This window comes from Perna viridis, chromosome 1, assembly GCF_037379345.1.
Source record: "Perna viridis isolate PV_CMFRI_1.1 ecotype Kerala chromosome 1, ASM3737934v1, whole genome shotgun sequence".
NCBI lineage: Eukaryota > Metazoa > Mollusca > Bivalvia > Mytilida > Mytilidae > Perna > Perna viridis.
In genome coordinates, this window is record NC_142445.1 from 36222064 (window position 1) to 36245912 (window position 23849).

Genomic DNA, 23849 nt, shown 5'->3' on the forward strand with positions numbered 1-23849 from the left:
CATGTTTTTCATATATTTAGGACCACCGTAAAAACATGTGGAAAACATATGTGAGGACTTGATTACAAGCACATGAAATCATATGGTTATTAAATGTTTTCATTTTCAAAAAGAGTATAGTTTTTATAAAATTTTGGAAAACATGTTTCCATGTATTTTCATTTGCATGAACAAAAATAATTTCTTAAGTGTCCTAAACATGTGTTTCCATATGTTTTAAAACTTATGAAAGTATATGTTGCTATTTTCCTGTGTACGAAAAATAGTTTCTCCACAGTAATTGTGTACTTTTAATCAGAAAGTTGATTTAAGTAATAGTTACACAAAACCAGTGCTGGATCTAGGGGGGTTACTAGAATTAAATTCCCTCTTTTTTTTTTAATTTCGTGCAATATTTAGGCAAAACTGAAAATCCAGTTGGAACCCTCAGTTTTAAAAATCTCTGGATCTGCCACTGATTAAAAGTATTAATATTTGTACAAAATTGTGATATTGTATTTTTGGCATAGAACGCACTGGTAGTAGTGAAACCATTTTTTTCTATATTGAAACATCCCAAATGATGAAAAATTAAACTTGTATAATTTCGTTTGTCTGATTTGTAAAAATTAGTTACCATGGCAATGAATACAATTTCAGTTCAAATAATAAAAATGATGAACTTTGTGTTTGCAGTTGTCCTGAAACAAAATGTACAACAGAAATAAACCCTTACATTTTGCAAGAAGTTTTAGACCAAGACAGTTACCAGCGATGGGAAAGACTGAATTTACAGGTACTTATGGCATGCTAGAATTGAGTGGCACACCAAAACCACTTTAATTCTGATAATATGCTGTCACATAGATAATAACATTTTATCTGAATTAATGTGATTACGGCACACATTATGAGAAAAAAAATGTCTGAATTCTTCATTATCTCCGGAAAATGATCAAATGAAATTGCAAAACATAGGTCTTTATGAAAAAACCTTCTTTTTATATAATTATCTACAGATAAGGAATGAAATGATGTAATAATTTTATTTTATGTCATTTAAAGGCCTTATCTGAATTAATTAGGCAAAATTATTCATTACTGCTTATCTAACTGACCTATTGGGGCCATTCCTGTTCTTTAATTTGAAAACAACCATTATGGTAAGAAAACAATTTGAAACAGTAAGAACTATATTTTTAAAGTACAGTTTGATCCTCAGTTGTCTAATGGTAAAATTTTTTATTCTTTTAAACCAGTTGTTTTAATCTTTTTGCACCGGTTTGGAAAAGTTTATGAAGATGATGCTAAGTGATATCAATAGTTAACACGACCAACATAGACTTAAATATCGCTCAATTTATGCATTATTCATGATCGAACAGTGTAATTTATGCATTACCTATTACCTCATGATATTGACAGTCAAACTGGTGTTAAGACCTATACAAACTTTAAATCTATTGATTATTATCTAAAGATAAGTAAGGATTCAGTTAATTTTTGTATGATAATATGCAACATAGCCATAATAATTCAGATAATATAACATTATCAGTGATAATAACATATTATCTAATTAATGTGGTTTTGGCATTCCATAGGTACTGCTATTATTAGCATGTTCAGAATGTAGTTATGAAAAAAAATTGCTGTATCAAATTTGTGGTAGTGACAGAGTTACAAAGTTGCTAATTACAGATTTTGAGTCAAAAACACATATCTATTATATCTACAGTAACTCTTGTACTAAAAATTAGTATATACTTAATAAGAATATATAAACAGTACTAATTTAGTAAATATAGTATAATATACTAATTATGCAAAAATTGAAAAATAATTCTGAAGTTTTCATAGAATACACAGATAATAATATTAGATTATTTAATATTTTTTCAACAAGAGGAAGTTTCTCATGCTGATCTCGTTGAGCGGCTTTGCTGCGAGATGAAAAAATATTTGATAATGTGTTTATCGCTGTTTTGCTGAATTGTAAGGTTTTCTTTTATCTTCAGTTTTCTTGACCTAATTATGTAAGTTTTATAAGCGCTGCAAAATTTCCTTTCGGGACTATTTTCAGCGACGTCGCAATGTGACGTCAGGTATGTTGTGCAGCTGTGATACACATTTTTTGAAAAAAAAAATCGGTTAACTATGACAGTCGCGTTTAAAATTTGTGGATAATTTTTGGATTTATTCATTCTAATCGGGTAAGTTACTGTATTTAATCATTTTCCATTGTAGACTAGAAAATATTGCCACAAATTAGCCATTATTTCATATGCAGTAAACAAAGACGGTTATTTGGGTCGTCAAATATTCCTATGCTGTTGCTTGTATGTCACACGAGGACATAGAAACTAGCAATAATATTCATTCTCAACCGACTGGCATGAGATTGAAAATTATCGTATAGCAAGATAAAAGGGATTTTAAACAAAATAGCGATAACTTTTTTTTTCTTCAGAAATTGAGTAATGATCTGAATAAGATCTGAGATATTTAAACTGAATTTTTATGACGTTTCAGTTTGGCATTGCTTAGGAATATTTCATGCTTTATAGAATGTGTGTTTTTTTTCAGTTTGGATTAGATATGATGGGAGACATAATATACTGCCCTAAATGTCAAAATGTTGTTGTGAAAGAGGATGATTTAGGGCACTGCCTGTCCTGTATGTTCCAGTTTTGTACCAGATGTCAGGAGAAATGGCATCAGGTAAGGATCATACTCCAACCATATGTTAAAAATTGAGAAAAAAAACCAATAAAAATTCACTCTCTTCAGCCACATTTTTCTTTTAGACAGTGAACTATTCTAGTTGAAAGATCCTTGGGACAACTTGATATTGTAGGGTCTATTAGTCTCATTCTTGGTTATGTTTCTTTTCAATAATTTCTCATGTTGGAGTCATGAATATTGATGAGTCTATTACACTTGCATTAATCATGGTACCAAAATATGCTTCATTTTTTGTGGGGTTTGTAAAAGGACCTTGGCAATTTTCTTCTTCAGAATTCTGATACCGAGTAGCACCAGTTTAAAAAATTGTCCACTCTGAAATTTTTATTAGAAACTGTAGAAACACGCATTATTGTTAGAAAAAGTGCAAATTGGGAGAAATTCAGATAGAAAAAAAGTACAAAAATTAGCAGCAAAAATTGTTGAAAATGCATTTTCAAATTTATGCTCTGATAACACTTTGAGTAAGGAGTTTCTAAAGAAGCGCCATTGCAATCATTACAATGTATGTGTTTTCGGGGGGTTCTGTGATTTAAGAATAACACATCTTCTAAAAGTGCAAGATGATTGGTAAGGTGCTTTTTACATGAAAATGTATGATAACTTTTTGGTTGAAATACTACTGTACAGAAACATTATATCTTATTTAGCTTATTACAACACTTGTGTTATGTAATGTTCGTAACCCAACTGACTTAACGTCAGACTTTACATTAATCTATGGTTTAAAAAGGTTTTCAGTTCAAGCCTGACTTTGGCATATTTTTTTGTGTTTTTGGTTAATTATTATTACAATGTCATTTCTCAGTTTCAATAATGATTAGTCTCATTTTGTCACGGGACAATTCATTTTGTTTTTAATACCTATTTTCCTGGTGTTTTCTTGATCAGCCAAATATATATTAGATTTGTGACATATTTGAATGCCTAGTTTCAGCATTTATTCATGAGTACTTTTCAATGAATAAAATACTAGGAAAGTTGGCCCATGCCTTTTACTTTGTTATGATTGATTGTTAACCCTCTCTTTTGAATGGAAATTATCATTAGGAATTAAGGAAGCACATAAACTCGAATGTGACTTACAAAATAGCAATTTTAACAGATTATTATTGGTCATATATTGGTCATATGTATAATCATAAATTTAGCTTATACCCATTGCAAACATAGGAATCACCCTGTTTTGTCTATTCATATATCTTGTCAGGATGACTTCTTCTAAACTGCTTGACAGTTTTTATGAAACTATTACAGGAAGGTTAGACATCATATGTAGATGAGCTGAAAGGAAGACAATTATTGTCTTGTCCATGCAGGGAGAGATAATCCAATGAAAGGATTTTACATGATCATATCTCATAATTGAAACTGCTCCTTAGTTGTGTGATGAATTTTTGTTTGACTTATTGGAAAGTTATGCATGGTTTATAGATGTGCAGATTGTCTGATTCTTGCAAGGATAATCCAAATTTAAGATTTGTGTTAAGTTCTTCAGAGCTTTCACATTGTATTTATGGTTGGTCCCATTCCCTCCAGATAACCTCTCCTGTTAACTTCATATTGAAATGAGTTTCAAAGACTTTGTTAGGTTGCAATTGTCTGCAAAGAAAAAAAATGATTCAATTTGGTTCTAAACTATTAAAGTAATCTATTCACTTCCTCTTCCTGTATTTTTAAAATGTCTCCTGTCTTTTAGCATTTTAAAATACATTGTATTTTATTCAAACAGGGAGAAGCTTGTTTTTTTGACAGAGAGGATCTTCAATCTGATGATACCCCTGTTCAGAAGACCAAAGATGAAAACATAAATAAGGGAAGTCATCTAGCGGGGACTGGTGAATTAGACGAAGATGCAAAAAAAAGTTTACAGAGACAAAGAAAAATAGAGATGATATTGAGCCGTGACCTTATTCAGTTAAGAACCAGGAAGTGTAATAAATGTAAAGCCCCTATAGAGAAGGATGGTGGGTAAGTAAGGCATTATAAGCCTTGTAATTTTGCCTGATCTCTCCTTAACTCAATCATGTGATCGCTGTTAGTTTTAGGTGATTGGGGTTCAGTTAAGATTTAAATACTCATTATTTAATCAATTAAACTGATTAGTTGGTTAAATATCTATATTGTTTTATCTTACAAAAGAAAGATATTCACACTTAACAAAGCTTTTAAAGGCAAAGACAAAAAATATGATATTGTCATGGTTTTCCTTTCCTCTTTTGTCTACCCGAGGCTTAACTTTTTATGAGCAACTCGGCAGGTGTTTCTAGAGAAGCAGAGGATGCTTACCCTACCAGTACACATGGTCCATGCTCCCAGTTTTTAGTTGAGTCCAAGTTGCACATTTGCTTTTGTTATTTTGCATGTATGATTTTAGTTACTTTATGTTCTTTGTTGTGTATGTCTGTTTTCCATGTCTGGTCTTTGTCCCTGGATTACATTCTTTCGATTACCGCTATAACCTTGGTTTCCTTGATTACTATTTGATATGTATTTTTGAATTTTCTTAATGACCCCTTTAAATACCTTGCAAGCAAATTAGCTAACAAGGTCTGAAAAAAAACAGCTATGACAGTACCAATCCACTTGCAAATCTTACAATTGTTTAAAAGAACCCATGGAAACCATAAAATTAGTATCTCGTAGTGATAATAATTTCACAGTATTTGGATTGCTGCATATTATAGGAGCATGTTAGTTTTTGTTTTTTTTTATTTGGTGGGAGGGGTCTAATTGACCAGTGCTTTAAAGCACAATAAGTTGTCCTTATATTTTTCTATTGATGTATATTGTAATGGCCTGTGTTTTTTTTAGAGAGGTTAGCATTGATATCTATTACTATAAGTCAGTTATTTATGTTCATTTTTTAAGGCTTATCATGTGCGGTTGACAAAGTTCATTTTGTATTCAATACAATAACTTAAGTAAAAGTACATAAATTCCACATTTCAGGATACCAATTCAATTTCACAACTTTTATTTTTGTGACTAACACTCAGTTAAACATGCTTTCCATAATTTAGTGTCAGTCTGTAAAATTCATGCAGTGGGTGAAACATGGTGTGAAAAAAAAACAACACTGTTTTAAAAGTGTAAATTGATTATTTGCAAAACCACTGTTTTAAATGTGTAAATTGACTACTTACACCACCAGAATCAAGGAAAAATTATTAGAATTTCCGTATTTTGGTAAATAGAACTCTGATTTCATTGAAGTGCACTGACAATTAACATTTCAAGGGCAGATAACATTGTTAAAAAAAACTTCATTTCTAACATTCTGTTGACAAAATTTATGAGCAAGTCCAGTGTGGCAGATCAAATAAATGTCTTCTGGGATAGAAAAGGCATTTTGAGTGAAACTATACTGTCAGGTCGGTGGCATGATTCTGATTTTTCCCATTTGCCTTATTCTTACAGAGACTTACACTTAAGGAACTTATTCACATCAATTTATTTTGTGTAATCAGCAAAAATCAGTTGTTTACAGTAGAATCCTTGTTTTTACTTTCAGGTGTAATAAGGTGACTTGTTCTAAATGTGGCAATGCTATGTGTTGGTCCTGTGGAAATGATATAACAGTGGAGTCTTATGATCACTTTAAAAAATATCCTAAATGTTCTCTACTTGATGTACCTAATGTAGAAAGAGTTCTCAGGCAACCAAGACCAATGGTATACTATATGGTTATCTTTAGATAATATTAATTAACACCTGTACATTATATTTTTATAATTTTGATGCATATATACTGCAAAATGGGTAATTTTCTCAGGGTGCTAGTTTTGGCATATTTTAGCAGTCTGTCTAAAGACGCCAAAATTAATTCTGCAAAATATTTATTCTGGGCTTAAGTACCACTTAATGCACCGCTTTTCATTCACTAGTGATCCATGATGTTGTATTATTATATATATAGCAGTGTTTTATCGAATGTTCCCAGTGAAATAAATTAGGTAATTTCACACTCGGACTTTCTCCCGCCAAAACGTTACAACTTTGAAATCAATCCGCCGTTTACAAAATTTGAAATTTATGTTCAAAATAGCAACAAATAATCAAGGAAATTTATATAATAAAAGGATAATCAATTGGTTATTTTGAATAACCAAAATATGATCACTGGTGCCAAGAACTCAGTAAGATTTAACTCATGTGGGGAACAAGTTCCGCACAATCGTTAAATCTAGACGTTCTTCGGCACTCGTCATCATATTTTGGTTATTCACTCCTTCCAATTAATTATCCTATAATGATTCTTCATATTCAATAATTCTGAAGTATTTACAGTGAGACCTGTACAAACCAAATATCAAGGGGACTGAAGGTTTTCTTTGGTAAAGACAGGTGTTTAATTTCCTCAGTGTCACTTATAACCAAGTACTATCAGTCTTCTTTCGGTCTTCTTTAAGGTCCAAAGGCGGTACCAGTAATTTTATACTGCAAATAGACCAAAATAGACTCTCAGTTTTGTTTATAAAGTTACGTCAAAGTAAACCTGTCCGCCTTACGATGTTTTTATGAAGATGTTATTGACAATTTGTGAAGAAAATTGGTCTGCCGATTACACTGGATTCTAATATTATTACGACGCACAGGTATTCTGGTAGAAAAATAGTATTCCAGCCACTTTATTATGAGTAATTGATTTGGCAAAAAAATTACATATAAAAGAAGAAATGAAAAGATTGAAAAGTTATTTTAACCGTTTTGTAAGGTAGAGAGATAAACATTTAACTATGCATGCTTAATCAAACAACTGCACATGTCCAAGATTTAAAAAAAAATAATAAACATTTCTAATTTATGAATTTAGATGACATAAAATCAATTTTACAAAAGATTGAACTTTTAATTAAAGTTTTTATTAATTAATTCACACACCCACAATGTACTTACCTGTAGACAGTTCATTAATTGCAGCTGAGTAATCATTAATTTGGCGTCAGAAGTGTCAAGGATCAATTAATGAAATAATTGATTAACAGAGATTGGTTTATACAGGTAAAAAATACTTATTAATCAAGGGAAGGGAAACAGAAAGGGTTTGGAATTCGGAATTGACAGGATTTGGTTTAGACAGGGTAAAAATTGCTACAGTTTGAATAGGAAATTCTATGGGAATTTGAAATCAGTTCAGTTTACAGTGAAATTACGTTTTCTCAGGGTTTGGTTTAAACAGTTTTCACTGTATTACATTTGTTTGGTTTTTCTATTCTGCAGCAAGTACTTGAAATTGAAGATGCTATAGCCAGAGGTGGATCTAAAGCTGCTAGAAATGTTATCAAGTGTCCTCGCTGTCATCAGAAGAACATACGTGAACAGGGAAATAACCATATGAAATGTTGGAACTGTAAAAGTCATTTTTGCTTTCTCTGTAAACAATTGTTACTACCTCCTTTTACAAAACATTTTAGAGGAACACTATGTAAGCAACATACCAGAGAAACAGGGACAAATACATAACTTACCCAAGGGATACTTGTAGATTATAATATAAGGTGAGCCTGTAAGAGGCCTTATGAATAGATATGTCACTTACTGTAAACCTTGAAATTTTTGCTGCAGTTTTATATTTGTTATGTTTGTGGTTAGATCTGTAGCATGAAAAAAAAAGTGTTGTGAATATTTTTTTCGAAGGAAATTATACTATAATGTATAATTTTGATAAGATTGCAAATTAAAATCTGTGCGAAAGTAGATTGGTCATAAAAACAAAAACAAAAAAAGATGGCATGACCACTTCCTGGTTTGCAGTATTATAAGTTGGAGGACTTCTTTGGTCCAAGTAAACTTGAAACATTTGATCTGCAGAATGAGTTGTCCAATATTTTTGCACAGTCAGAACTACTAAGCAATTTTTAATTTTGTATAACAAGAAAACCTGAATAGTTACAATTAATATTTTTGCCCAGGAAATCACTTCCTGTCAGACTAAAATCAGACCCTCTGTGGATCTTGTATCATAGATTAAAATTGTTCTCTATTGATTTTGTATGACAATTTTTATTCTGTAACAGCTCTATTTGACTAGTCAAGATGCATTGACTGTATATATTCAAATGATATATGGTCACTATCGGTAACTGAATATAACTATCCATTTCTATTTAGATGTCACGAAAGTTACATTGTATTGAAGTTGCCGGTCTGTCACACACTTTCAAGGAAAAACTTTGTTTTTTGCTTTTTTCTTTTACATTTTTAGTTGCATAATTAAGACAATAACAGTGCACTGAATTGACAAAAACTTTGATAAATGAATTTGGCTCAAACCAATATAAATGCTTGGCGCAGCTTTACATTTTCTTAGGTTCTTAGCCCCATCTGTTTATCTATTTTATGTCAAGTCAGTTCACTGTTATTGTCTATATCATTTTGATGTGCATGTTAATCCAAGGCTTTTATTTCTGCCCATGAGTATAGTGACATCCAGGGTGTGAGATTTTTATATCTCTCTTACTGCTGTATAAAATTACCCACATGTGAATGACATTCCTAACTTCTTCATCCTTCTGTAACATTATGATGGTTTGATTCTCTGAAGAGTTTCAGAGAATTTTCTATCTATTGACAAAGGGAAATCAAGGGAGGTGTTTACATTTTTAAATGAAATCACAATTAAGTCATAGCATGAAATTTGAGAATTGCAGAAATGTAGGAACAAAAAATGATTTGTTAGAATTGTAAAAAAAAAGAACATAATCCAGGGTTGATGAATAGTCACACAACAAGAACACGAAATAATCAAAATAATGCATTCACATACAGAAACAAAAAGAAGTGAGTAATATAGACTCCACTAAATACTGGGAGTATGAACCATGTGCACTGGTAGGGTATACATCCTCTGCTTTTCTAGAAACACACAACAAAAAAAATGTAGCATACATTGGTTGAGAGAAGAAATGGATAAATGAGAGACCTATTGGCAAAGATATAATTTATTCATCACCAGCAGAGCCTCAGGATGACCATAGTATCTTTGCCTTCAGATTTTCTGTTTTGTCTTATTAATTTGTTCAAACCTTCTTTGAAAAGAATATTAAAACTTCCTATTGTTCCCTAGGTATTTTTTCTGTTTCTGATAGAAAGTGGAGAGAATTGATCTAATTTTAGAGGCTGTCCATATAATGTAATGTTTAAAATATAAGAACGTCAAATAGTTTAAAAGATTTTTTTTAATGGGACAATGAATGGCTCAGAAAACAATTTTAAAGTTTTCTAACAAAGCAACCAAATTTTGCACAAAAATAAAGAGTTTTCTCCATTTTTCATTGCTTTTCTCTTTCACCATTGCAATTAATCAAAAACCAACATTCAGTTTTTTGAAAGGATACATTTATGATATGAAATGTAAGAAATTTTTTCGAAAACAAAATTTGTTATGTGCAACACCCCACCTGGTTTTTGCATGAACATCCTCTTAAAACTATGTGTCACATATTTTTTATGTACATTTCAAACCATTATTCTTGTGGTGTAAAGAAGTTAAAATAAAAAGAGTATTTTTTGTTGATTATAGGCTGGCCATTAATTTTAATAGAAATTCTGTGTAATCAGGCAACATAAATCATTGGAAAATTTTCAATCTTGTGGTTAAATTGGCCTTTTTCATAGAACAAATCACCAACATTTTTGGCAATTTTAATGTAACAATTGGTGTCTAGACTGAAACTGCTTTGTCTTCAATAAAGTATTTTGACTAGAATTTATTTAGTGCTTGGCCCAGATAGATGGAGTCTATCTCATGATTTCAAGTGTGTATTATTCCATTGTACTTGATGCATTGCATTTGTTCCAATCATTTTTTCATTTGTGCCCCAAAAAATGTTTCATTTGCCCCACTATCCGTGTTTCCTTCGTGCTGAAAAAGAATCATTTCATTTGTGCCAATTACAGGTGAATTTAATATAATACAGTGATACTTTTTATATGACTGCAATTTGTTAATGTTTTGATGTTGCTACTGTTATTATTTTTCACTTCTGTGCAATAGATTTAGTTATGGTGTACCAAATGTGAAATTATGATATACTGTTACTTACTGCTTGAGGAAACTTGCTATTTAAAATGGGGTCACTAACCCCTACCGTTCTGCAAAAAGGAGCAAAAAAAGGTTATTAAAAGATTAAAGTTTTTGAGATTATTGGGTACAAAGGGATCCATGAAAGCATCCTGAGAGCAAAATTTTTTACTGAAGGTTGCACTATACAGATGTGATTGAGTTGTACTGTGTCATACACAAAGTTGACAAAGTCAAATTTAGTAAAACTTAATTAAAGGCAAAACTTCATGGATATTGATTGTGAGTAGTAGAGCATTTGTACATTAATAGATGGTATACTTGTGAAGATAAAGATGTGTAAAATGCATTTTTAAGCCATCTTGAAATATTCAGGTCCTTGCTGCAGTTGGTTCTCCCCTTTGTACCAGATGGCTGATTTTCAAAAATGCAAAATTTCACACAAACTTTAAGAATTAAAATCATGAACAGATGAGCAGAAAGAGGTACACATATTTTTTTGGTTTTCTTTAACAATACTATGCCTGCTTACTTTTCCTTGTCTTTTGACAGTTAATTTTGGGAAGGCACCCAAAAGTTGTCATTAAAATTTAATCAATCATTTTTGTGGATCTCCATTGTTTGAGTGTCTTAATATAGCTTTATTTCCACAAAATGTAATAAAATTATCAGCAGTAAATATCTATAGAGTGGAACCGTAATCAAATTTCAAAATATTGTGCAATATTGTATCCAAACCAGTTGTTGTGTCCATAATGAACTGTAAGTCCCTATTTTTAAGTATGTCAAAAATAAATTGTGTTACACTTGTCCCAAGTTAACTGCTCATCTGGGTGTGGTTGTATCATGCTGTGCTTGATGAAGATTTTTATTATAGTATTATATTACTTGCACCTGTTTTGTTTGCTAACATTTTTTGATACCCCTGCTCGCCAAAGGGAGATAGAAGTAAGATTTTGAGCGGGGTAAGTAATTTAATGTAAAAAATGCAGTTCTGTGTTAATAACCTTTGATGGTCTTTCCAATTTTTTTTTCTAACTCTTAATTTGTGGTTGTTTTGATTCTTTTTTCTGCATATCCAAACCATGATCATTCAGAGCTTTGAGAAAATATACTTTTACACCCGAGTACAAATTGTTAAAACATTTTACTTGAAACTTTAGAAATCTACCTTTACCTAACAATTACCTGGAAATAGTGCAAATGAAATACCATGTAATCAGTCGTTGACACAAATTAAATACCATGTAATCAGTCGTTGACACAAATGAAATACCATGTAATCAGTTGTTGACACAAATGAAATGCCATGTAATCAGTCATTGGCACAAATGAAATAATGAATATTTTAAAAATTGGTGCAAAAGCATGACACTCTTTGTACTATTTTACTAACTACAAGTATGAAAAATGAATTTTATTTGAGATTGTTGTGTGATAATTTTGTTTTTAATATTAATCAAAATTATCTTTGTATTTATTTTTTGTTTATTGCAATGAATTGCTAAACTGTTATGTTTGTTTCATAAAAGCTAAATGTGATAATTTCAGCAAGCAGTGGTAGAACTATAGGGTATTAAACAATTTTAAAAGTATTACATGTTATGAACTGAATTCAAATTGCAAAAAAAACAAAAAAAACTAAAAGTAGGTTACTTCTGAAATTTTTTTATTATTAATTAAAGAAATTTGGAATTTTTTTCTAATTTAGTATAAGTTTTGGAACATAAACACACCCTTTCTCCAAAAAAAAAATCCTTTTTAAATGACTGTTTATATTCAGCATATCAAAATATTTAGTGGGGGAAGAATGCAGAGGTCACTAATTATTCTCAGAAACTGCTACGAGTAGGAATTTTCTCAAGAGGTTTTACATTTTTAAATGAAATCATTATTAAGTGGTAATTTGAGAATTGCAGAAATGTAGGAACAAATATGAATTGTTAAAATAAGTCAATGTTTTTATTACCAATGAAAAAAAAAATGTATGGAATTTTATTTACATGTATATGTATATTGCAATGTTTTATTATTCTACTTACATGATGTGATTTTTATAGCATTATTTTTTTTAATTCTCAGAGTTTTATATTTGAAATGTAGTATTTTCTTATGATAATAAAATCTCATTTTTTTTACATGGTGGTCTTTTCATATTTTATTCTCAATGATTTTCTTGGTGATCTTCATTCACTGAAAGTTTTTATCTTATTTTTTGTACAACTGTCTTTCTAGACAGGGTGTACATGTAATATGGTATACTGTTGTCCGTCTGTCCATTGTTCACATTTAGCACAATAACTCAAAAATGCTACCATGTGACTGCTTTTTTAATAATTAAAAAAAAAAAAATTTATTTTGGGTTATAGGACTTAATTCATACAAAAATTGTGAAATTCTATGTTTTTGGACTACGGTGTATCTCAAAAAACACTTGGTGCATGCTATGTCTATAAAACTTTGATGAATTATATACTTATACATGTATTGTTGAATGCTGTCTTTCAGTTTTTAGCTCACCTGGCCATAGGCCATGTGAGCTATTGCCATCACTTGGTGTCCGTTGTCTTCGTCGTCATTAACAATTTCTTCAAACATCTTTTCCTCTGAAACTGATAAATAGATTTGCATGAAACTTATAATGACTGTCCCTTAGAGTATCCTGCACAAAGTGACTGTTTAGATTTTTGATCGGTAAAAAAACATGGCCGCCGTTGCAGTAGTTTTTTGCATATATCTCTAACACCGTTAGGTTTGGCCAATATCTTTCAATTGCTGAAGTATTCTATTATAAGGCCTACAAAAGTCTCTAAGGGATCAAAGTTGTCAGACGGCTCCATATAAGAGTTATTGCCCTTGAAAAGCAAAAAATTATGTTTTTTGCAGTTTTCAGTCAATATCTTGAAAACTATAACAGATAGAATGAAACTTTCAATTGATGAAATGATCCTCATGATAAGTCCTACCAATGTCTCCAGGGATCAAAGTTGTCAGACGACTCTATATAAGAGTTATTGCCCTTGAAAGGTGAAAAATTATGTTTTTTGCAGTTTTCAGTCAATATCTGGAAAACTATAATAGATAGAATGAAACTTTTGATTGACGAAATGATCCTCATGATAAGTCCTACCAAAGTCTTCATGAAGTCAAAATTGTTGGACAACTTTTTGTTAGAGTTATTGCCCTTGAAAGGCAAAAATTTAACCAGGTGAGAGATTCAGGCTCCTGGAAGCCTCTTGCTAAAATTTCAGATTTTACAGTTTTGTCTAAAAAAAGGGGGGATTTCACTGATTATAACTTGTAGGTGCTTGTACACATTGTCAAGAACTTTGGAAATAGTTTATTTTTATTGGTGTTATGTCTCTTTCAATTGTTATGAATTTCTGATTTTCTGTTTTCAAGTATGCAAGTTCACTTTTTTTTTTTTAAAAAAGTGGGGCATTTCTCATATTTTAGTAAGAACTTAATAAGTTTCAGCAATTTTCATGAAACTTTAATGAATTGTTCACTTCTATCAATGTAAGTTCCCTTTTTGATTTTTATATGTTTTGGATTAAACACTTTTGAGTTGGGTCTTATTTTTTACAAAAATGGAGTCATTTCTCTTTTCAGACTGTTACTCATTAACGCTTCCACTAATAACCATGAAATTGTAAATTGTTTATTTCATTTGATTTTAGCTCATTTAGGTTTTTATTTATCATACCCTAGAAGTAAAATTTTGGGATATATATAAATCACATTGCCCATCCCTCTGTTTGACTGTAACCTTTTATAAGTGTTATTGCAAGTATTTTGAAAAACCACTTCCATTCTGATCCTTTGTCATACATTTTTATTGCAGTCAAAACTCAGACCTGTGTCAGGATGTTGTGTCCATACCCCAGCTGTTCAGGATTCAACCTAAGGGAGCATATCTCTATCGTGAAATTTGTCCTAGATTTAATTATTTTTATTTCAGAAAAAAGAAAGAAAAATCAGCACCTTGCACCATGGACCTGTAATTTAAGAGATTTGAAACTAACTAGAATCTCACATTATCACACAGCAGGGAATGAGATCTTGTACTTATTTAATCAACAATGACAACTTGACTTTTAATGATCACAACTAAAAAGTATTGCGAATATCGAAATAAAGTCTTCAGTTTCCTATTCTACGATATCTTAGCTTCATGTTCATACCACATTTTTCTTTTTACCAAAACAAACCAAAAAAGAAGTATTGAAAACAAGTTACCTAGCCCCCCTCCCAATTTTTTTGAAAATGAAAATACTTCAAAATTAAATTATTTTTACATTAACTATCACAACTTTTTTTGTTTTTAAAGATAATTGAATAAAGTCTTCAGTTTTCCATTTTTATGTCTACTGGGCATCTGCTATTTCAGATCATTTCATCAAAGGGGTGAAAAAGTAGTTCAGTAAATAAGTGGAAAGGGCAGGGAATCTCATTCTCAGCTGTGTGATAATTGTATTGATAAACTGGCTAATAAACAAATTTCTTATCTCTTCTGCTTGCACCAAATTAGAAAAGACTGAGTATCAATAAATCATGAAATGCAGGGGTTTTTGTTAAAAATTCACTCCCTGACATATATAATATGTAGTCTCTAACAATCCTTTCAGAAATCAAATAAAATATTTACTTCGACATATTTATTCAAAAGCGAGAAAAAAGGAAATATTTATTTCAATTTTCCCGCCAATTGTCTTATCATTCGATGGGTCTCGGATGTTTTCCTTACTCCGAAACAAAGATTTGAAGTTTTATTTAAGAATGTTTTTCCACGTTACATGAAAAATCGAATATCGATAGTTTTATGAAAAAAATATAAAACTGATATTATCTTTTTCTTATTTTTCATTATATTGATTAAATACGCTCGATGAGTTTTGAGATTATGCGTCATGTTGCCATGTGACCGTCCCCTCTGACAACTCTACTTCCACTTCCCGTAAAAGTAGTATTGACTTTAGATAATGTAAACACTTACAATATGTAGCCTTTTAAACTGAAAACGGAACAGAAAAAGGAACATTAACCATGGCTGAAAAGAAATTCAACGGTGCACCATTTGGAACACAAACAGCAAGGTTAATAATTTTGAGTTCTATAATAAGCTAGTCTCCCGCGATCCCGGTTGCTAGTGACAGGGTTGCTCAGATAAAGCATGGGATGCACAGTAAATGCATTCAATTGAATGTTAAATGCTGCTTTGACACTAGACGCCTTTATGAATTTCCCTTAAAAGTTTATGACTTCTTACCGCTAGTAGGTTCTATAATGTGTTTAACCCGTACCAACTTTATATTTAATAATATATGAATTCACACTTGTAATTTTGCTTCGAATGACCCCAGATTTGTCACTGAAGAACCTTTAGACATCAATGAAACTATGTAATTTTAAATTGTGATGTTATTGATCTTTAAGTTGAAGGAGAATTCAGTAAGAAAACAACAGGAAAATATATTATTGTCTTCAATGGTGTCCACAAGTGTAAATAAGTCTATTTCCCAGTACCCAAATACAATTTTGCTAATTTCTTCATTATTACTTGATATTTCCTGCTTAAAGTTGGTACACATTTATTAAATGACAATTGACTAGGCTAGAATAAATGATTTAATGTTTTTCGAAAGAAAAAGATTGATTTTATTCATGATTTTCTCCTTTCAAAAGGTCTAACATGTGGAACGCGAAATTCCAGAACACAAATTTCAAAGTCAAGTATTTTTGTTATCTGTACAATTTTAATGCATATTTGACATATAAGAACAGCAAATATCAAAATATTTATTGCATGACAACTAATTAAAATTGCATTAGACTGTTTTTGAGACTTCCTTTTTCATCCTGGATAAGATTGTCTCCTTTCTTTACTGGTACATGGATTGATGCTAGGTACAGTACATAATTCTAACTCAATCACCTTATTTTTAAAGCAATATCAAATCTTTCAGAACTTTATCCTAAGTCTTTCAGATGAAGTTTAAACCTCTTATATAATGTTTTTAGAAAAACTTAAAATTCGGAGAAGAAAGTGAGAAATAGTCATTTATTAGTTTGGTATGGTAATTTCTGGTGGGTACACTTTTTAGACCTTATGAAATTAGAAAACCGATCAAACAAGAAATATTAGAAAAATATGCATCTTTTCTTGATTGAAAATGAATTGAAATAGAATTTTGTTCATATCATGCAATTCTCGGTTCTTTTAAAACATACTATAATAACGAATATTTAAGCATAATATAATTTGGGTATGGGTACAGGTACAGGTTACACATTTTAAACCCTACTCTTACTGTTATACAAATGCAATTCTACATCTGCTGCTATAATAAATATGAACTCTTTGCTTGATAATATTATACAGCCAAAATATCCTCTGGTCCTTCAATCTCAGCATTTTGGTATTTTGATAGAAAAAATCAATATATGTTTTTGATCATAGTACTAAGAAGGGAGACCAGTATCCAGATACCATTGTTGAACTGAAGTCCGAGTGGCATATGTTTAAAAATGTAACATCCACCATATATTGAAAGTAGAACAAGGCTCAATTCAAAGAAAATTTGTTAAAATGCCAAGCTAATCAACCAATAAAGATATTTTATTGTAACTTAATTGATAAAAATTTGTTAATAAAAAGTGATTGTAAAAATACACAAAAAACATTTATCTTCAATTTAAAGAAAATAAACAATTGAAACCACTCCTATATTCACGCCTACATACAACTTGTGCAAGTATCAGAAAAATTCTCAAATTGACAAAACAAGGTTATAGTATAGTAAACAATAAAAAAACTATCATTGGTGTTTTAAAGATTTATGGAACTAAACACATGAAAGTGTCATATCTAAACTTGAAATATGAATATATAATCCTTCAGCTGTTAAACTTTTGTCTTAACAGCACAGACAGCCCATCCAGCTCTGTTCAATTTTTTTTTCTGGGGGTGGGGGGGGGGGTGGGGCCTTAAAAGAGTAATCTAAAGACAGTTATAGATGTGAGAATCCAGATTTCCTTCGACCAATTACAGTTGATTAAGCTTCCATAGTTAGTCCATTTTATCATATAAGGGAATAGGTTCAACTTTCAACTTTTAATCATCATAATATTTCACTTTCAGATTTGATGTATCAGGAGTTCACCCAAAAAGTAAATATCCAGGAACTTTTACCGAAATTCCCTATGATAAATATTCAACTGATGATCTAGTAAGTTAATTACTAATGCAGCAAGAAATCTAAAATTGAATATAGTTCGATTGTACAAATGTAACTACAGAAAGTCTGAATTTTTCACAGAAATGCTAAATGGACTTTTTTGCACCACTACAAAGTAGCCAGATCATAAAGTTTTATGCTTATTTTATGATAATTTTAATGGGAATGCTTATACTTGAAGTCATGGTTGTTTCAAAATTAACAGTACTTGATTTTTGTTGTTTTTATCAACAGAAAAGGAAACTTGGGCCAGGATCTTACCATGTGAGCCATGGTGGATTCAGTAAAAAATCTGTGGAAGAGAAAGCTGATGGTCCTGGCTGGGCAAGGGCATATGAAGTTGAAAAGCTTGCTGCTTTACCACATCTTCTGAATAAGGATCAGTGGGAATTGAAAAGACTCTTGGTAAGGTGGTATCAAGACCCTCATAATTCTTGAATGTATATATAGAAAAAACTTGCGAAGAATGTTTAACTGCTCTCATTGTAGATACACTGAAATGATTTTGTCATTCAGAACTTTGGTCCTAAACAGTGTTGATTTAAAGTTTTGTATATTTGCATTTTGTGTAATATGTGTTATGCATTCAGAAGGGGATGATAAGGAGAGGGGTATGAAGGTTTTTTATTTACGCAAACTAGTCGAAATGTATTCCAGAAATTATCACCATACAATTTTGTTATTCACCATCAACATGCTGACATCTCATGTACCAGTACTCATTTATTTCCCATCCAATTATTTTATATGGTATTTAAAAGTAAAAAAAATGACAAAAAAAACAAGCAATATACTGAGTGAGATTTCATCCCTTTCCAATCACCCTGCATTATATTCTTACTTTTTGCACATCAATACTTGATGTCCCATTCATTTTTGTGTGAAGTTGCATCAGAATAGTTTAAATGTTTAGAAAGACTTATGCTTACAAGGTACGTAGATAGAATGATCACATTATTTATGGGGGATATATTAAAGTGCTTAATTGACTCTTTTACCCCTAATTTCAAAACAGTTAAGGCCAAAATTCAAACATTCAATCTCAGCCTTCCTTTATTGGCTTTACTATTAAAAAAAAAACCTATGTACAGTTTCTGATAGATCAAATGAGATCTATTCAAGTACCCATGTTATTGAAAATACTTTAATTCATTTTCTTCACATTGGCAACAATATCCAATAACTTTGAACAAATTGCAACATTTAGTCCAAGTAACTTGATCTTTAACTTTTCAATTCTGGCATGAATCTGTTTCAGAGATTTTTCACAGTGTAAGCTTGGTCAAATCTTAATTAAACATGGTACACATCTGTGAACTGTTGAAAAAAACGTGTCATTTACTGTTCTTATAAGCAGGTCATTTCAGAAATGTTTTAAAACACACAAAAAAAAATCTTGTTTAAAAATGGCTCTTCAACTATCCAGTGAAGAATGTATGTAACTTGTGGCTAAATCGACTGTCTAGACAGTAATTTATTGGTCTTGACTTTTGTATGTTTACCATTACTTACACTGAATGATAATGCCAATAAACTGAAGTGGGTTATGGTGAATTATTGAATTCTCACAGCCTTCATAAGTCTGGTCAATAATATAAGTGTTCCTACAATAAAATAATGTTAGTTTTGGATCAACAGTAAATAATATATCAAAGTGAACTTTGAGTTCAGTTAAAGAGGCACTCATTGGGTTTGAAATGTTATTTTCAACTTGGGAGTTCTTTTCTGGATATAGATAATCCTATATGTAAACAATTTTAAAACTTGCTTTTGATTTTAATATTTGGTTTTGAATTGGTAGGATTATCTGAAACTTGTTTTATTTATTGAAAAATGTTGAATAAGACATTTAAATTGTTTAAATGGAGAGTGAGTCATTGTGTTATACATTTGTACATTTGTATTTTAAAACATTTACACAAGTGCACTGGCAGTAAGACTTTCATGTAAAAGCTAATTAATTCAGTTTGTTAGGACCTGGTGTTTAATATTTGCTATACATTGTATTACCAATTTTATCATTTTCTCTTCTGACCTTTACCTGAAGTTGACATTAAATGATAAGTATTAAAATTTTAATAAAAGTTTTTTTTTCAGTATGCCCAATATTGGTATTACTGGTCTGTCTTGTTTGTGATGTGATACATAATAGGATAGAGCTGCCTTGATGCCATCAAAGGATTTTAGGAAATACAAAGCATAGACTTGTCATGTCATGCCCAACCAGAATTCATGTAATCTTGTGCAATTCCAGCCATACTATAAAATAAATTATTGACAAAAATATTTCTGCAGCACCTCATATACTGATTTTTACCTGTTGCCAGCCTTGATGACATTATGCCCCTCAATTTCACTTTAAAGTTGCCCATTTAATACTTTTAGGTAAGAAAACTTGGACCAGGATCGTATGATATAAAAGATTTTATTCAGTCCTCTGATGAGAAACCTAGAAGTAAATTTGGTATTTGTCAAACACTAGCTCCAAGGTTCAAGGAAAAGACTGTAGTAAGTTTTTAATGTGTGGAGTAACACTCTTTAGAGAGTTCCACAGATATGATCAGTTTGATACAAATCCCTCTCTTTAAATTTAAGAATAAATAGAAATAGTTTATTAACTGCATGCATCAGTCTAGTATTGTTACAGAAGAGAGGGACTGATAAAGTCTGATTTTCAAAGCAGTCAGTAGTAATATTATCAGAGAGGTTAATTACATAAATTTTGTGTGTTATTTGTGATAAACTTAATTGTACCAAATCTGACTTAATAATAAATAACAGTTTGATGTTGACTAAACAGATATAGCTGATATATGTATACTGTGAAAGTACTATTGTTCGTGATGTACCAATTTTTGTGGATTTCATGGATAAGCTAAACCACAAATTTTGGTTTGTAACAAAAAGGAGATTTCCTTTGATGTGTACGCTGAAAACCTCCAAACCACGAATTCAAGAATCCACGAACTTGTTTTTCTTCCCAGCATCCACAAAAATTGGTACCTATGAATTAAAGTAGTATCACATTATATAGGGACAAGATTATAGTGTTACTTCTCTGTGGTTTATTGAAAGCAAAATAAGGGGAGATAATTTAAAAAAAAACTAGTAAATCAAAGGGTTCACAAAAGTTCACCTTACAAAAAGTTCTAAAAAGTCAAAATTTTGTCATGAATTTTTGCTGTCAACCACTACTTGTTAAATTGCATGTTGTGAGAGTTTTTAAGCCAAGATATGTTGGAAACTTGGGTTTTACATTGTAACTCTATTAATTTTGTAGTTAGACACACCTGGACCTGGTACCTATGGTGATGGTGGTGTACCTCATGCTGCAAAGGAAGAGAAGGAACAGAAATCAACCAGTACTGTTGGCATGCTGGATGCCAAATCATCTTCAAAGAGAAATCTTCCCTCTGTGGTTAGTTTCTTTAAAGTCTCACTCATTAGAAGGATTAGACTTAAATCTGAAATCAGAAAATTTGGAACATGTTCTTTCGACATCTCAACCAAAATGACCATATTTGACAATATTTTGTCATTCAAAGTGGTCTTAGAATAACATATTGCAGGTATTTGAAAATTTTAACATGATTATTTAATTATTGTGTTCTTTCTTCAAGTATCTGCCCCTGAATTGCTTTTATAATGCATTTAAATGAGATTTAACTTAATTTACAAAAAAAAACCTAGTAATTATTCCTTAAATCTGATGGTACTTGCTTATTGTGAAATTACACTGTCAACATTAGGGGGCATATGCTTTACATATCTCATCAGCTGTTGAATGCTTATAAGGAGACAATTAAGGTCTTAAATGCACAATATACATCAGCTAATGTATCAGATTCTTTTATGTAACCAAACCATGACAAAAAATAAACAGAAGACAATACTCACTTAAAGGCCATTAAAAAGACATTTTTTTAAATGAATTTATTTTTAGTTTTATATTACATTTTAACAATTTTACTATTAGGACAACAAATTTGACTGAATTTAAAAAAAAAACTTTTGAACATTTTTTGTTAAGTAATAAAATAGGGTTGATTAAAAAGCATTGCACAATCTTATCTGTCATTTTAAAGATCAATAGCTCCTGCTGAATCACAGTCCTCTCCTATTTTATCAAATTTTGTTTCAGTTAAGCAAAATGCAATCTCATGTTTTCTCTTTTATTTACAGGGTTCACATCTAGGACCTGGTACTTATGAATACAAGAGTTTTGCAGATGAGACCACTGGGAAAGTTACTAGTCTCAGAGGGCCATATGATCTTTTCTCTGGGGACAGGAACAAACCCATATCTGATGGTCATTTTGCTGCACCTGTGAGTATATTGGATAGCTACTTTCATGTTATTAAAAATAAAAAATCATGCAAAATGTGATTCATGGTTGGAAATCCTTCATATCTTTATTTTTGATATTTTGTTTAAAATGTTAAAACTAAACAGGAATTAACATGTAGTTTTACATGTAACCCATGTTCTTGGGGGATAAAAATTATATAGAATGTACTGTAAAATTCAAAATTAAGGGAGATAATTCTTTAAATGCCACTAAAATACAATAGAAACTGTTGGATTTTCAATGTGGATAATCTCCTAAGAGCACAAATTTGAATGAATAATTATACATTTCATCATATAGATCTATAAAACAATTTAATAAGAAAAAATAAAAATGTGTGGCCTTCCTAGGGGTGTATCACATATTATAGAATTTGCATTATTCTTACAAAGACTGCTTCTTAAAAAAGACACATCATAAGTTGTTGCCATTCTTTAGTCTCAAAATGTAAAATTTAATAGAAGAGCAAGTATTGTTAAGGGAATAATCAATACTCATGTTACATGTTTGGTGTAATAAAAAAACAGAGAAAAGTGTGCAATTTTATAAATATTGCTGCAGGAACCAATATTCTTTATTTACAGAAATTAGCCAATCTTGGTCCAGGACAGTACAACTTGAAATCTTTCGTTGATGATTGGTCAACTGTCCATAAAAAAAGACAAGGGAAGTTTGGTAAAGTTGATAGAAGTCCTAAAGTTCCAACTGAGAGAATCTTCTGTAGTACCCTACAGCAATGTCCAAAAGAGGAGGTATGATAAGAGGATTCAAGTGTAATAATTTAAAGTTACAATTTTAAAACTTCATTATTTAAAAGAAAAAAAATGTTTTTGTGTTAAAATACTAAAACCTCAACAATAAAAATTAAAAACTTCAAGCATTATGGCATTTCCTGTAAAATTTCCCTGGAAGGGGTGGACAGCCACTTAAATATTTAAACCTTGATTGGGGTGTTTCAGATATTTTACACAATTCAATGCATTGAAAAAAATGAAATTTATTCTCTTGGTGGTACCCTTTTTGAATTGTTGCATTTCACCACCTTTTGGGAAATTTTACTGGAATAGTCCCTATGTTTTGAATTACTGTAAAATATAAATTTTTGTAGCCGTTTAAAATTACAGTAATACCTGTAACACAAAATTTAACTGGTGAAAATATTTATTTCAAAGAATATCATAGTATGATTTGAGAATTTAAAATATCAATCACAGAAACAGTGAAAAAATACAAAATAAAAATTTACCATTTTATATTATTAAATGGCTCCTAGCATATATGAATCTAGCATATCTTTTCATATTTTAAAGGGAAGTCCAGGACCTGGTACTTATGTCCCTGGTCAATTGTCCAAACCAGAATCTGTCAATGCTCCTGGATTTTCGTCTACATCCAAACGTAATGATAAATTGTCACAGAAGTTCTTCACTAGGAACTTTGTAAGTACTGTTTAAATTTCTTATATATTTAATTGAAAATTTATCATATTCAATTTTGATGTTATCTATTTATT

General features: G+C 30.7%; 2 protein-coding genes and 1 long non-coding RNA gene across 6 annotated transcripts in view; 2 read left to right on the top strand and 1 right to left on the bottom strand.

Annotated features, from left to right (window-relative positions):
* The window catches only part of LOC148628566 (E3 ubiquitin-protein ligase RNF14-like), a 19625-nt gene extending 6737 nt beyond the window's left edge, over nt 1–12888 (top strand). Inside the window, exons 7-11 of one of the 2 annotated variants that reach the window (XM_088590246.1) lie at nt 676–775; nt 2566–2700; nt 4457–4695; nt 6239–6398; nt 7948–12888. In XM_088590246.1, coding sequence (XP_088446372.1) covers nt 676–775; nt 2566–2700; nt 4457–4695; nt 6239–6398; nt 7948–8190 — 877 coding nt within the window. In that variant the 3' untranslated portion in view covers nt 8191–12888. Of the gene's footprint in view, nt 1–675; nt 776–2565; nt 2701–4456; nt 4696–6238; nt 6399–7136; nt 7519–7947 lie in introns of those variants that run through there. The other variant, XM_088590254.1, reaches the window with a different exon arrangement.
* On the bottom strand, nt 3821–21415 carry LOC148628567 (uncharacterized). 2 transcript variants are annotated; one of them, XR_015923886.1, is made up of 5 exons: nt 21279–21415; nt 20306–20437; nt 19501–19592; nt 7031–7164; nt 3821–4326 (listed from the first exon to the last, which is right to left on the bottom strand). It is a non-coding gene; the product is annotated as an uncharacterized LOC148628567 (long non-coding RNA). The 2 variants fall into 2 exon arrangements; XR_015923885.1 differs by lacking the exons at nt 3821–4326; nt 7031–7164; nt 20306–20437 and adding an exon at nt 13229–13362 and having other exon boundaries at nt 21279–21397.
* LOC148628568 (ciliary microtubule-associated protein 2-like) overlaps nt 13358–23849 on the top strand; it is a 16680-nt gene continuing 6188 nt past the window's right edge. For both annotated transcript variants that reach the window (XM_088590275.1, XM_088590267.1), the window contains exons 1-8: nt 13358–15846; nt 17892–17979; nt 18223–18393; nt 20374–20496; nt 21269–21406; nt 22171–22314; nt 22921–23088; nt 23647–23775. In XM_088590275.1, coding sequence (XP_088446401.1) covers nt 15797–15846; nt 17892–17979; nt 18223–18393; nt 20374–20496; nt 21269–21406; nt 22171–22314; nt 22921–23088; nt 23647–23775 — 1011 coding nt within the window. In that variant the 5' untranslated portion in view covers nt 13358–15796. The remainder of the gene's footprint in view (nt 15847–17891; nt 17980–18222; nt 18394–20373; nt 20497–21268; nt 21407–22170; nt 22315–22920; nt 23089–23646; nt 23776–23849) is intronic.